This window comes from Mytilus californianus, unplaced genomic scaffold (assembly GCF_021869535.1).
Source record: "Mytilus californianus isolate M0D057914Y unplaced genomic scaffold, xbMytCali1.0.p SCAF_5, whole genome shotgun sequence".
NCBI lineage: Eukaryota > Metazoa > Mollusca > Bivalvia > Mytilida > Mytilidae > Mytilus > Mytilus californianus.
In genome coordinates this window covers 79184017-79198846 of record NW_026262701.1, presented here as the reverse complement: position 1 = coordinate 79198846, position 14830 = coordinate 79184017, and the positions used below count along the sequence as shown (strand labels likewise).

The window sequence follows — 14830 nt, the reverse complement described above, 5'->3', positions numbered from 1 at the left end:
TTTACGCATGTGTAGTAAAAGTAAGAGCTTCCGATGTAAACACAGAATGATCTTTCGAAATATTTCACGTTTAACGTCAAAAAGATGTATAAGTTATATCCAGGGTCAATCACCTGAACCAAAGATTCGAGAATACTTGTATCAACACTTAACGTCATTTTCAATATGGCGGTGCGGGTCAAAAGGTCATAGGGGAAAACTTCCGTATCCATTGTAAACAATATGGCCGCCGTGATAACGTTGAAAGAAAGATGTGAAGTTCTGAACTTAATTTGATACATTTTTACACGATTTTTATATACTTTACCTTTTATATATTTGACATTTGATACGATATTACCTTTTATAATGGATACTACTGACCAAAACACTTCTTTAGATGATTTTTTAACCTGGAAAGTAAGTGCTTTGCGCGACTTCTTGACAAAGAGAGGTATGACGAAAGATGGTACAAAAAGTGAATTGGCGGCTCTTTGCTATTCGGCGTCTGTTTTAAAAATTGCAGTCATTCCAACTTCTTTTGAAATTATCAAAACCAATAAACTAGACTATCAGAACTTGCTAAAAATAAACGGCCAAGCTTTACCAGATCCACTACAGATTCATAATAACTGGTTAGATGAGAAAAATGGTATGAAAAAATTTCCACCAGTCTACATATCTGACATTGTAAAGTACTTAAGCGAAAAAAATACATCTGGTAAAATGAAGGAGATTCTCCAAGACTATAAAATTGGCAAGGCTTATGAATATTTTAAAAATGGATTCTTGCAACAAATATTCTATCATGACATTGATGCAAGATCCAAGAACTGTTTTCTAAGAGCAAAATGTGTGCCTTCACAAAAAATAAAAGAAGAAGAACATGATGTCTGGGTGTGTGTTGAGAAAGCAACAGGAGAAATTGGATCCTCATACTGCACATGCACAGCAGGGTAAGACTTCATGTTATTTAATATAAAATGTATAGTAAAGTTCCTTGAATTATATGCATAGATGAGGGTGTGGATGGGTTTAACATAATACATAATAATGGAGAAAAAATAAGAATAGTGAAAAATGTGCAAAGTAATTAAGAGCAGAAAAATCTCAGAATAATGGGATGTTAAATATATAAAAAATAACTACAAAAATAAAAGAAATGGGCAAACATATAATAATTATAGAAAAAAACAAGTCCAAAATACAGTCATCAAGTAATAAATGTAATTACAGAATAGCCATTCTTTTAAAGATGAAGACAAATGTAAAATTAAGAATACAGAAATGAAAGATCCCCATCCATAACCTCATAGATTTGCAATGTACTGTAAAGCCTTCCATTTTAATGTAATAGCAATTAATAAGCTGTAAAAGGTTGGGACCAATCTCCAAAATGGGTTAAACTATCCCATTCGAGATATAATACCTCAATTGAAACATAAATGTATGAAAAATTAATGTGCCAAAACAAATTAGGGGAAATGTTTTAAAAAAATGATTGTTAAATTAATTTTTTTTTTAAAGAAAAGCAAGATTTGAAGTACAGTAAATTTATATCCCATTTGGGAGATTGTCCCCAACCTTTGTCATGTTTGTTATGGGAAATGTTTAATTAGAAAACCTCAAATTCACATGTTCATGGAATGGTATATCATTTTTTATCTTTCTTGTAAAATGTTCCTTGCTAATCATATCCATTGTCACGGCTGTAAAAACCTACATGGTATAAAACTAACCATGCTAACTGTTTGTTGACATGTTTATTTCTATGTTTGCACATTTATCTTGCAGTTCTTTATTAATTTAAAACTAATAACTGTTTTGTCAATATAAGTTTTTTTGCTGATCGACTTGCATCATTTGCTGTAGATTTACTGGGTATTGAACAAGATCATTTATTAGTTGTATTTTTTTTCAGTTTGGGAAGAACATGTAATCATGTCGCTGGACTCCTTTTCCGAGTTGAGGCTGCAAACAAACTAGGTGCATCTGCATGTACTTCCCTCCCCTGCACATGGAAAGTACCGTCAAGAATAAAGGGAGTGAAGCCAACTAAAATTAAAGATTTGAGAATCTTCAAGTCAAGACATGGACAGTCAGGTATGTTTTTTTATTACCAAGCACGAGAAAAATTCTATATAATTTGGCTACAATTTTTGTAATAACTACTATTCATGTACATCTGATCAATTATTTCAAAGGTTGTGTACATTTTAGATGATTTTAAATAGAATTTAGTATCAAAAAGTCATTACATACAGGGGCGGATCCAGCCATTTATAAAAGGGGAGGGGAAAAGGGGGGGGGGGGGGGGGGGGGGGGTGTACCTATCCCAGGATAAAGGGGGGGGTTCCAACTATATGTCCCCATTCAAATGCATTGGTTGTTCAAAAAAAGGGGGTTTCCCCCCCCCCCCCCCTTGGATCCGCCACTGACATACATACCATTTATTATTTTTGATATTTTATTAGCCACACTATATATGTTTTTATTTCCATACTGCTGTACCAATCCTTGTCATGGATTTTACCATGGAAACTAGACTCGAACTAACAAAGCAAATAATGAGATATATTATAAAAATAAGATGTGGTAAGATTGTCAATCAGACAACTCTCCACAAGAGACCAAATGACACAGAAATTAACATGTAAATTAATAAGTCTATCACATTAATGATAACGTCAACAAGTAGGAAATATATGTCACGAGTTTGTGTTTTGATACACTAGATATTCTTTTTATACATTATTCCAGTATGTGAAACAACAACAAAATATGATCACAAGAGTAGTCTATATTCATGTTCATTGATCAAAGGGGGATAAGTCATTAATTCTTTCGGTTTTATTTTAGATAGTAAAAGACCTTTAGTTTGCCAGTCCAAGTTGCAGTACCAGCCCATACCTGAAAGTAGAGACAACCTGGACACTTTTTCAGCAGTACTCAAGAAGTCTATCCCAAATGCTTGTATTTTCAAAGGTACATATAAATACAATGTTATAATAATAAAATAAACTTGAAGAACCTCAATTGTTTTAAGTTTATATTGTTTTATTGTTTTAATTTTCTCATAGAGCTTTTTTGCTAGTTTTTTTATTTGTTTGTTTATGTCGTATGAATGCAGTTTATAATAACATGATAAAATTTGATCTCGTGATAAATCTAAATTTACAAGAATAAGTCATTTGAGATGAATAACTTGGACTACAAATATTTTTTTTTTAACAAGAACAGTTGAAAATCAAGTCACAACATATTAACTAGTTTTAAAACTTTTTTCATTGTTTTTCTTGAAAATCTAAAATGATGAATATACCTTTAGTTCTAATCTCAGATGTTATGATTTGTTTAGTTTGGGGCTTTTTTTGTTATTATTGGTTCCAATCTCTACAAAAACTCTAAAAAGGATATGTCTTTGAAAACAATTTGTTCAAGACACAGCCTAAAATTCTTATTAAAAATGAGGAAATTTCAAAACCCTCCCCACAAAAAAAGCCATTCCCCAAGTCAAAATCAATGCACTTAAATATGTTGTTTAAAATATTCTTTCAGGTTTTGTCACAGAAAGTGTAGAAGAAACAGTAACCAAACCAGTTAGTGAAGACATCACAGCCTACACAATACAAGACATTAAAACAAAATGTAACAACCAAACTGACTTTTTAAGCAACATGCCAAAGTATACTCAGAGTGAAATTCAAAAAGTAATGCGTTCTACGGTTGGTCAGTGCAGCAATGAAAAATGGCATGAAATAAGATCGGGTCGTCTGACATCATCGAATTTCTACGAAATACATACAAAAGTGCAGAGTTATAAGAAAAAAGAGGGTGTTACTTTTGATCCATTAATTTCACGACTCATGGGATACAAAAAGTTAAATCCTAACATAAGGTCTCTTAAGCATGGGCGAGAAATGGAACCAGAAGCCAAATCGTGTTACCTTGTGGGTATGAAGAAAGCAGGCCACACAGATGTTATTATTACAGAATGTGGAATATTTCTTGATAATGACATGACTTATCTTGGGGCTAGCCCTGATTTACTCGTTGATTGTGCTTGTTGTGGCTCAGGTGTTGTTGAAATTAAATGTCCTCTTGTTCCAAAATGTGGCAAATGTACAACATTTTGCAGTTGTTCTATTCCAGACTATTTGTATGTTGATGGGACTAAGTACAGTTTAAAAAAAAAACACAAATATTATGGCCAAATTCAAGGCCAGTTAGCAATAACTGGAAGGAAATATTGTGACTTTTTTATATATACATGTAATGGAACATTTTGTCAGAGAATTGTTTTTGACAAACCTTATTATGAGGAAATTGTTGATAGTTTAAAACTATTTTTTGAAAAATATTTTGTTCCTGAACTATTTTCTGGTGAACTTAAAATGCAAACTGCTTCAAATCTACAGGAGGTGTGTACCAGGAACAACAGCAGTCCTATAGAGGACCAAATGGAGTTTGAAACAACATATTTTTGTCCATCATGTAATCACATTGTGAAAAACTCTGAAAATGTTGAAAATTTTATTGATCATAGTATTTGCTGTGATATTTGTGACTTGTGGTATCATTTCAGATGTGTAAATGTAACAAAAAAGGTAGCATCAAAGTTACAGCAGTGGGTTTGCAAAAAATGCACTCAAAGTAATTAAATATAATTTGTCATACAGAATGCATGATGTACATGTACAAATAATTGAAACTTTAATTTTTAGAAGAATGCAGTTACTATATATGCATTATCAAATAATTTTACCTGAATATGTACCTGTAGAAAAGATTTAATTTTCATATATAAATTATGCTATACTTTATAAAAATAAGGAGATGTGGTATTGTTTAGCTCCAATAGATTGCAAATGAGACAACGTTCCACCAGAGTTCAAATGAAGTGAATATATTAGTAGTAATAGGCAACTGTGTGGCCTTCAATGATGAGTAAACCCCATACCCTTTAGTCAGTGGTAAAAGACAATGACATGAAAAATGTGAAACAAATGAAAACTAACAACAAAACCTTAATTGTGATTATTTTTCACAATTTTTGGATCACAATCAAAATTATGTCTCATACTTTGGAAGAGGGGGGTACATGTTGCATATTCCTGCAATTGTTTTAAAAATACTATCCAAATGTTGCATGAGAGTAAGCGGCACTTCATACTTCAGTATTCTAAAGTATTTCATTCTTCGTATAGCTTGCTCAATATGAATTCTGCGATTAGCAATTTCTTTTGTTTGTTGGACTTCATTTGTTGACATTTGTGTAACACCTCTACGACCTGGTGGAATAAACAGTTGTGCTCTTACCAAAGCTAATTCTTCCCTTATGGTGAAGCCACGATCAGCCATTACACAGTCATATGGTTCAAGAATGTCTAAAAAACCAGAATTGTTAGTAATATATTTATCACTGCATCTACCACCAAAACCCTCTGAAACATAATTAATTAAGCCAGAAGGATTTATGCTCACTAAGAATTTAGCTGTGTTATGATGTTTATAATCACTCCATGTCTGAGCTGCAACCTCTAAATTATTGGGTCTCTCTAAAAATACTTCGGTGCAGTCAATGATGTGACGGACATCAATGTATTTTGTTCCTTTGAAAGAAGGTGGTAAATTTGTTTTAACTGCCTCTTTTGATGGGTTAAACACCAAAGATCCTATTGTACTGGACAAAACTTTTATCCATGTTGTAAATATGTTTGAAGCATGGGTGGTAGAAATTCCAAATCGGTCAGCAAGATCTTCAAACAACAGGCCTAACCTTAATTTCATAAGGGTCAATGCAAATTCAAATTTAAGTGATAATTTTCTGTTTGAATTTGATCTTGTATATTTCTTGTTTTTAAGTGGATTGCATGTCCTTTTTGGACCTTTCCAATGTCTCATTTGCCTCACTTTTTGTTCCAATTCAATGAAAAAGTCATTGAAAGTTTCAACCTTTGGTATGCCTGTATAGAATTTGCATTTTTTGTCACTTTGTAATATAACATTTATGTCAAATGTTGTTTTTCGTTTAGTATTGACAGATCTTATGTAAGCAGATTTATACATATTGACTTCTTTTTGCAGTTTCTGTACCTGGTCCCTTAATAAAATTACTTCACGGTTACAGTCTGTGTCTTGTATATACATGTAGTCATGATCAGAAGTTATGTGTTTGTTCAAATCCTCAACTGAAAGGTCATTCTCAAGTTTTCGCTTTGTTTTCTTAGGAGGGGGACTGTCATGTCTTTCACGTGGAGGGGGCCTAAATTTTGTTACTTGTATTGGTGTGTAACCCAAGTCAAGTGTTGGTAACGGGTTACTAAGAGTTGGTTCACAATCTACAAAATGTTTGGAGCAAATTCGAGATTCAGAATTAGGTTGCCAATTATTGTTTCCATGTTTTCGATTTACAATTGTTGTCCATTTTTTGCGACCAGCAGGATCTTTTCTCTCAGTGGGAAAAGGTATAAGTTGAAATGGAGGTGAACAGTCACATGATCCAGTTCCCTTGTTACATTTATGTATTTCACATTGTTCTTGCATCCATTTTTCTATTTTGTACCAACTGTTAGAGCAGGATATAACTGAACAACTTCTCCTTGAAACTTTATACATTTTCAATAATTTAACCAAACATTGTAAACAGATAACCAACAAAGATTACTATACCCATTATTTCACTAGAAATCTGCAATTGAAATACCAGAATATGAATCAAAATACACTGTGGGTGTGTAGACCAAAGATGAAAAAATGCAACTCTGCATGTTGTTGGGTTACTGCTTTTTTATTTACATGCTTATGGCGTTGACCATGGTTTGAGTGTGGTTTGATCTTATGATTATATTCATCATGTTCATATTTATATATGATTATTAAAATTATTGTGTCAGTTATTAAAATCTTTGTTATAATTTATTTTGCTTTTCATGGGCATTTTTATTGGAATAAAATATCTGATCTTATTACTAACCTTGCTGTTGCCCCACAATTACACCATGTACACTGTTACAATAAAGACTTTGATCATGTAAACTTTAAACTTGGCAAAGAACAACCAATAACCATGCAAAAATATCAGTTCACATGATCAAGGTTTTATATGCTTGTGTACAGTCTCTTGTAGTATTCACAGGAGCCTTGTGAAGTAGACCCTGCTTGATGTTTTGGGGGTTTAATTTTTATTATTACTTAAAATATTCAATATTTTTAATTTAGCAATGTTTAGTATGGAAAGTAAAATAAGGGGTTGTATCAGAGTTGGTAATTTGACTTGAAACAAGACGAGGCATGCACAGTAGCCACAAATAAGCATGGTATAAACATAGTAAAAATTAAACATTTTAAGCCATAATAATTCATAAAAAAAACCACAGAAATTTAATAAAAGGGGGTGTACCCCACATGTGCCTGTTGCAGTTACAGCAGAAACTTGTTTTATTTAAAAAAAAAAGAAATATCAAGTATATTTGTAAGGTGGTAAAAATCAGCATGTTTGTAAGTTTAATTTTGACAGATCTTGACTGTTTGGAACAGTACATTTTACAAGTAAGTAACCTAGCTGGTGGACCCTTTAAACAATTATAGGGATCCCTATATACATGTATGCAATAAAATGGAATAATTCATAAGCAAACCATTCCTGAGTCTAGTGTTATAAACACGGAAATAAGTCACAAAAGTTAAAATATTTCAGTTAGGTAATGCAGAAGACCGTGACCTAAACAGCTAAAAGGACCTTGTCACGGCTTGTGTACGACAAAGTATGGTTTTGCACCTCTGAAAGGATACACACTGGCTAAGTTTTTGTATTTTTACTAACCTAATGGATTATATAACTATTTAAAATGGTATAATTTGCATGATTTAAGACATTTTCAACTCGAGTAGTGATTCTGGCGATCAATGTTTATTATTACGTGCTCAATGATGTAAGCGGTTTTTCCCCTATGACCTTTGACCGGGCCGCTTACGTTCCATGTGTTGATACAAGTATACTTTTACTTTATAGATCATCATGGTCAGGTACGGGTCATTTCTGCCAGAAAAGAAAGTCAGCTCAACTCGCCCCTCACACTCGCCCTTACTAAGGCTACTTTCAACAACCTCAACATAACTTTGAAAATATCTTGAACCTCTAAAAAAATGGATTTAATAAAAAATTTCAGTGCTGCTGAAACTGGACCATTAAACTTTCTGCACCGATAAGAATCTAGGTCGTTTTGCACCAATTCTGTAACATGTTACTCTTTTTGTTAGGGAAATGCAGGAATCCTGTCAACTTGCGTTGCCAAATTGGCCAAGACAATATTGTCCCAACTTTTTTAACATCTACCAACTCCCCCACTTTCTTTCGACTTACCCCACTTGAGTGAGCCAACTGGCCCCACTAATGAAAAGGAGTACAATCAGACTGAATAAAGGCCCTCTAATTAAAAGGAGTCAGGCCTGCCAACTCGCCTCAATACTTACATGAATTAACAGGAGATTAATCCTGCTGAAAAAAAGCGTGCCAACTGCCCCACTAATGAATACTGATGAAAACCTTATGATAAAATTATATAAAATATAACCTGTGTTATAAAGGATTCATCTGGAATATGATTTGCAGACTCAAATGAAAAAATGTAAATGCTCTTTTGTTCCGACATTGGAAATTCCGGGCGGAAAGAACTAACTAGCCGAAAAGTTCCGGAGGAACTTATTAACTAGTTAATTTGTTCTTCCTCTGGTTTAAAAGTTCCACTGGAACAAAGTGACTAGTTGAAAAGTTCAAACGGAACATTTCAACTAGTTAGAAAGTTCCTTTTTGCCAAATTAGTCAAAACCGGAACTAACAAACTAGCCCAAAAATTCCAATGGAACTTATCAACCAGGCAGAACATTCCATTTGGAGAATTGATGCAAAGTAAAAGCGCAACATATTATATTTGAACCTTTCAAAGGGAAACCAAGATAATGATTACAGAAGTCAAAAGGAACTTATCAACTAGCCACAAAGTTCCTCTTTGGCAAATAAGTCAAAACCGGAACTAACAAACTAGCCCAAAAGTTCCAACGGAACTTATTAACAAGTCACAAAGTTCCATTTGGAGAATTGATGCAAAGAACCACATGAGGAGGGGGGTATTCTTACCTCTCTTGAGTGTACTATGAATACTAAATTGCATGATAATGCAACTTATTCTGTTTTATGTGAGCTATGAAATACAACTTAAATTTTGCATATTTGTCCCCAAAGAAACCCCTTTCAGTGCGTTGGGTATTCTTGTAAATTAATGATTTGCTCTTATATATACTGATACTCATTCTTCCCCCTCTTTCTACAAAAAGGACGAAATATGGTATATTCGGAACGATGTAACTAGTTGTTCTGTTCCGCCAGAACTATTCAACTAGCTACATTGTTCCGGGACTTTTCAACTAGCTACTTTTTTCCGGAACTTTTCGACTGCACTCGGAATAAAACAACTAGTTGGAAAGTTCCATCGGAACGAAATAACTAGTTGAAAAGTTCCGCCAGAACAAAGTAACTGACGGAACATAGTGGCTGTTACATAAATACATACAGGTGAAAATATTCTGTTATCTGGTTTTATTGATAAATATAAAAATAAGGAGATGTGGTATGATTGCCAATGAGACAACTATCCACCCAAGTTCAAATGCAGTGAATGTAAGCAATTATAGGCACCAGTATGACCTTCAGTTATGAGAAAAACCCATACCTCATAGTCTGCAATAAAAGGCCTAACATGAAATATATGAAACAATTCAATAGCATGGCAATTGTACAATTTTATTGAAGTATTTCTAAAAGAACTTACTAAGTGTGCTTTTAAATACCTTGACTGTTGAACAACTCTGTGATGATAATGTTATTAACCAATGTAATGTTTTACGACGTTTGTTGTCTTGTATATATAACACTCCTTACTTTACAAGATAAGACAAAAATCATGACTGCTTTATATAATTTTATTATCAGATGATGAGTTTGCACATATATAAAAATAAAAAGATGTGGAATGATTACCAATGAGACAAATTTCCATCAGAGACCAAATGACGTAGAAGTTTAGAAGTATAGGTCACCTTATTGCCTAGCAAGCCATAATAAACCATGACATGACACATGATACAACTCAAACAACAACAAATATCCTGATTTATATACAAAACAATTAACAAAAAACCAATATGATCTTATATATTTATGCATGACAATAAAAGAGAAAAAGTCTCCAAAACATACATTGTTAATGCTTTAAGTCAGTTGTCATACCTTCATTTGGTAAATTTATTCACTTTCAATTTACAGCTATTCCTTGATGATGCTAGAATGAAGAACTTCACATCATGCTTCAAAGGTACTGTATTAAATAGTCGAACGGGAGTAAACATAGTTAATTAACTAGTAGATATAAAATAAGGAAATTTGGTATTTGCCAATGAGACAACTATCCGACAGAGTCAAAATGACATGGATTTAAGTAACTGTAGGTCACCTAGGCCTTCAATCATGAGCAAATCCCACACTGCACAGCCAGCTATAAAAGGCCCTGATATGACAAAAATGAAAAACATTCTAACAAAAAAACAGCCTAATTTATGGCAGAACAAATGAAAAACAGATGTAACAGACAGCAAACAATGTCAACCATTGAATTACAGGCTCCTGACTTGGGACAGGCACATATACATGTAGAATGTGTCTGGGTTAAACATGTTTGTGAGTACATAATCATTCACCTAACCTGGGACAGTGGTGTTGAACAAACTGTAAAAATCAGTTGGAAATGGGTGTCTCATCTGATTGGCATGAAGCACAAAACAGCTAATGTTAAGACAAAAGACACAAAGTACCAATCAAAGGGTACTCACAGTTACTGAAAGAGCCAGTAACAACTAATAAATAAAACATATCTGTTCTCGCAGACTAAAATATCAATCATTACACATTCAAGTGTAAAGACATTATATACAGTGATCACAGTCTGTCAAAAGCATGACCTTATGCAATGCCAAAATATAAGTACATGATAATGAGAGGATGAAGGTGCATAAGTTACATAAATGTATAACAATGCATATTTAGTTATTTTTATGTCCCCCCCGTAGCGGAGGGGACATTAAATTTTACCCTTGTCCGTCCGTCCGTCCCAAAGTTGGTGTCCGTTCTCTAATTTTAGTTTGCCTCAACCAAATGTTATGAAACTTATAAACAATGCTTATTACCACAGAACACAGATCAAGTTTGAATCTTGGTGGCGTTATTTTAACCGTTCCAGAGTTATGCCCCTTTACAAATGGAAAAATTGCTGAATTTTTCATTTCCGTTCTCTAACTTTAGTTTGCCTCAACCAAATATTATGAAACTTATACACAATGCTTATTACCACAAAATACAGATCAAGTTTGAATTATGGTGGTGTCACTTTGACTGTTCTAGAGTTATGTCCCTTCACATATGGGAAAATTGCTGAATTTTTCGTTTCCTTTCTCTTTCTTAAGTTAGACTCAACCAAATGTTACGAAACTTATAAAGAATGCTTATTACTACAAAATACAGATCAAGTTTGAATTTTGGTGGTGTCAATTTTACTGTTCTAGAGTTATGCCCCTTTACAAAGGGAAAAGTTGCTGAATATTTCGTTTATGTTCCCTTACTTAAGTTAGCCTCAACCAAATGTTATGAAATTTATACACAATACTTATTACCACAAAACTCAGATCAAGTACAAATTTGGGTAGAGTCACTTTTACTGTTCTTCAGTTATGTCCCTTAATAACTTTATATGATATGCAAGCAGGGGCATTATCTGTGTCCCATGGACACATTCCCTATTTATTTAATTTATCAAAAGCAAAATCTGATGAAAACAATATTCAAAGACCTTACTACGGTGTTAAAATTATATCCTTTGAGAATAAGTTTATTCCAAGGATCAATAAGTTTAAATGGATCATATTTATATTTATGTGCTTTATAAACAACATGACCGTAAAAATTAGGATGATATAAAAATTCTACTGGCTAATTTCAAAATCAAATCTTTGTATCTATGAAAGATCATAAAATAATTTAGTTAAAGTTTAAGTAATTTATGCTAACGAATTCCCTGACTTCGTAATTTACCATTTATAATTAGATCGCTTTCATTGAAATTTGAAACATCACAACAGACATGGGTATATCAAACAAGTAGTGAAATATATCCACACGGTAAGAAGTCACTGTCCTCTTTTCACATGAGAGAAAAACAGATAAATATAGCAGATTATGATTTATACCAACATCTACTATAAAGTAATAACATTATATTCAGACACATTGGAAAAGATTAATATTGAAGAGAAAAAAAAGGAATCCATTAAGGTGACTGGGAGGAAGTTTTAGACTTATTGTGCTTCAACTGAATAATTACCCCTGGTTATGTTGTACACATTTACATATTCATATGCAAATGTCCAAATAAGGGGGAAACTCTTTGCAAAATATTGCATGCATGATTCAATTCAGAAAATATTGTTTTGTCTAAAATAACATCAGTTTAGTCTCTTTTTCTGTTTGTTTGATACTGTATTAACTCTAGTGCAATGTGATGTATTATTGCAAGCTAACTTTTGGTTACATTCTGTATGAAATATGTTTTTGCTATACTAGTTCAACAAAAGTTGTTGGTTTCAAAGATGTCAAATCAAAATGTTTAAGAATTGTTTAGATTATTTTGAAAGGTGAAATGTCTATAGCTTGTATTAATTATCTTTGCAGAAAAAGATTTTCTAGTGTTTTTCTTTAAAAGACTGAGAATGAATACAACAGACAGATATAAAGAAGATTTTCCTTATCTGTCACTCTGTGGAAGAGAACGAAACTTTGTACGATGTGACGATCAGCCGATTGTATACACCCATATCATACCCTCAAATGACGAAAGTGAAAATGATCAGTTATCATATGGCGGTGCAGGACCTGCTATGACTGTAGAATTTGAACCAGAAAAAATCTGTATGTTACCAAATACAGGCCGTGTTTATTATCCAGCTACAGAAAAGCTTGGTGGTATTGGTCTAGTAAAATCTAGTCTTGCTATTGATCTTAGTAAACATTTTGAATTTCGAAACAATGAGCAAAATCCACCAACACATTTTAACTGGAAGAATAAAAAATATACTTTAACAAATGAATTGGTCAAAATGGTGGATTCTGAACTATCGTAAATAATTGTATTGTATTTTTTTTGGATAATTATTTAGAAATGCATCTTCTAAGAAGAAATTTCTCGATTTGAACTAGTCATGCTAAATGAATTATTCACTTCAAATTGTCTTGTCTCTGCAGTGACAAGATGATATATTTATGTACTGACATACAACAAAATGTTTGAAGAATGATTTTTATCTGTGATAAAACTGCTTCTATGTATATATATATATATATATATATGTCTAGGTTGTATTTTTTTTTCTTTCATAAATTTAAAGAAATACTAATGTAGACTTGAATAAAAAAACTATCAATCTTGGATATTTTGCTTGTAATACTTTTTGCAGATGATAACACAAGTTGTTGTTGGATAAGTTTTTTATAACTTTGCAACATTCCTACCTGCTATGAGATTCACATAGATTTAAATTTTCACTGTCACTTCAATTACAATTCCAGAGTTGGGTTTTTTAATTGTTTCAAAATAGTAAAAGGAATAGTTTCAAAATAATAACATTAGTTTGCTATGAGCTAGAACACAATTGTGTAATATTGTCTACTGTAGAATTCCTCTTCATTCAACATTCAGTTTTAAACAATTAAGTGTCTAATACCATGTATACCATTTCTTAATATACTTACAAAATACACACAACTGCTATAATGGAGTTGAATGAGGATTTTTTGGGGAATTTAAGTCTTTTTTTCTCAGCAAAATTTATGAAAGAGGTACAAGATTTGTGTAATCTCCTCCTTCAGATTTAACCCAGATGATCCCAGATCCCTGAAACTTTACAGGAACATTGAACTTCTGTTAAAGTTGTGCACCTGCTATTATGGAATTGTTTGAGGAATTTTTACATTTCATATTTCAAATATTTAAATGTTCAGTATACCGATAGAGCATTCTCAATTGTTTAAGAAATATTCTGTGCAACCCTGCCTTTTGAGTCCTTGATCTATTTTTATACGACTGCAAAAAAATTTTGCTGTCGTATATTGGCATAAAAGTCTTAAATAGATAATTTAAAAGCAGTGTAAGGGAGGTTATCCAAAAACAAAATTGTACAATGTTGGATTACCTCCCTTACACTGCTTTTAAATTATCTATTTAAGACTTTTATGATGTATTTAAATAGGTAATTATGGTTGCAAACTCCATTGGAAATGTGAAAACATTTTTTTATTTTTTATTTGGGAGGGGAGGGGTCAATTCGCGACAGCATAGTGTATTGCACAAAAGCAAAAAATTGAATATAAATTCAAATCATATAACCAATTCTAAGTTAGTTCTTTGACTACAGTTATTCGGTGTCAGAAACCTATTATGTATCAAATATTTAATTACAATCCAAATTCAGACCTGTATCAAGTGCGAGTATTGTGTCCATTTTCGCCCCAACTGTTCAGGGTTGGACCTCTGATGTCGTATCCAGCTGTGCTCAGCATAGCATTTTATTTCAGTTATTATGAGTTATATAATGACAACAATATATGGTATAAAGAATCATTGCAAGGTATACATCTCCATATGTCAGTTTCTCAGATGCATTAAGTGTTACCTTTGACCTTCTGTCTTTCCGTCCGTCAGGCCCATTTTCAAAGCTTGAGTTGGGCCATTCTTGTCCACAGACACAT

General features: G+C 32.7%; 3 protein-coding genes across 6 annotated transcripts in view; 1 reads left to right on the top strand and 2 right to left on the bottom strand.

The window, feature by feature from the left end:
• LOC127701473 (zinc finger protein 507-like) overlaps window positions 1–14830 on the bottom strand; it is a 323989-nt gene that overhangs the window by 244504 nt on the left and 64655 nt on the right. The gene's annotated exons all lie outside the window — the stretch shown is intronic.
• On the top strand, window positions 7–13513 carry LOC127701518 (UPF0598 protein CG30010-like). The gene is made up of 4 exons (XM_052205416.1): window positions 7–138; window positions 7983–8007; window positions 10304–10352; window positions 12758–13513. Exons 1-4 carry the CDS (start codon window positions 8–10, stop codon window positions 13204–13206), a joined length of 654 nt encoding a protein of 217 aa, XP_052061376.1. The 5' UTR covers window position 7; the 3' UTR covers window positions 13207–13513.
• On the bottom strand, window positions 5037–6847 carry LOC127701503 (uncharacterized). The gene has a single exon (XM_052205395.1). It carries the CDS (start codon window positions 6595–6597, stop codon window positions 5050–5052), a length of 1548 nt encoding a protein of 515 aa, XP_052061355.1. The 5' UTR covers window positions 6598–6847; the 3' UTR covers window positions 5037–5049.

Coding starts and splice junctions, on each gene's coding strand:
- LOC127701518 (XM_052205416.1), top strand. CDS start 8: ATGTGTAGTAAAAGTAAGAGCTTCCGATGTAAACACAGAATGATCTTT. Junction 139..7,982: donor CCAAAGATTCGAGAATACTT/GTATCAACACTT, acceptor ACAAGTATACTT/TTACTTTATAGATCATCATG. Junction 8,008..10,303: donor TTATAGATCATCATGGTCAG/GTACGGGTCATT, acceptor TTCAATTTACAG/CTATTCCTTGATGATGCTAG.
- LOC127701503 (XM_052205395.1), bottom strand. CDS start 6,597: ATGTATAAAGTTTCAAGGAGAAGTTGTTCAGTTATATCCTGCTCTAAC.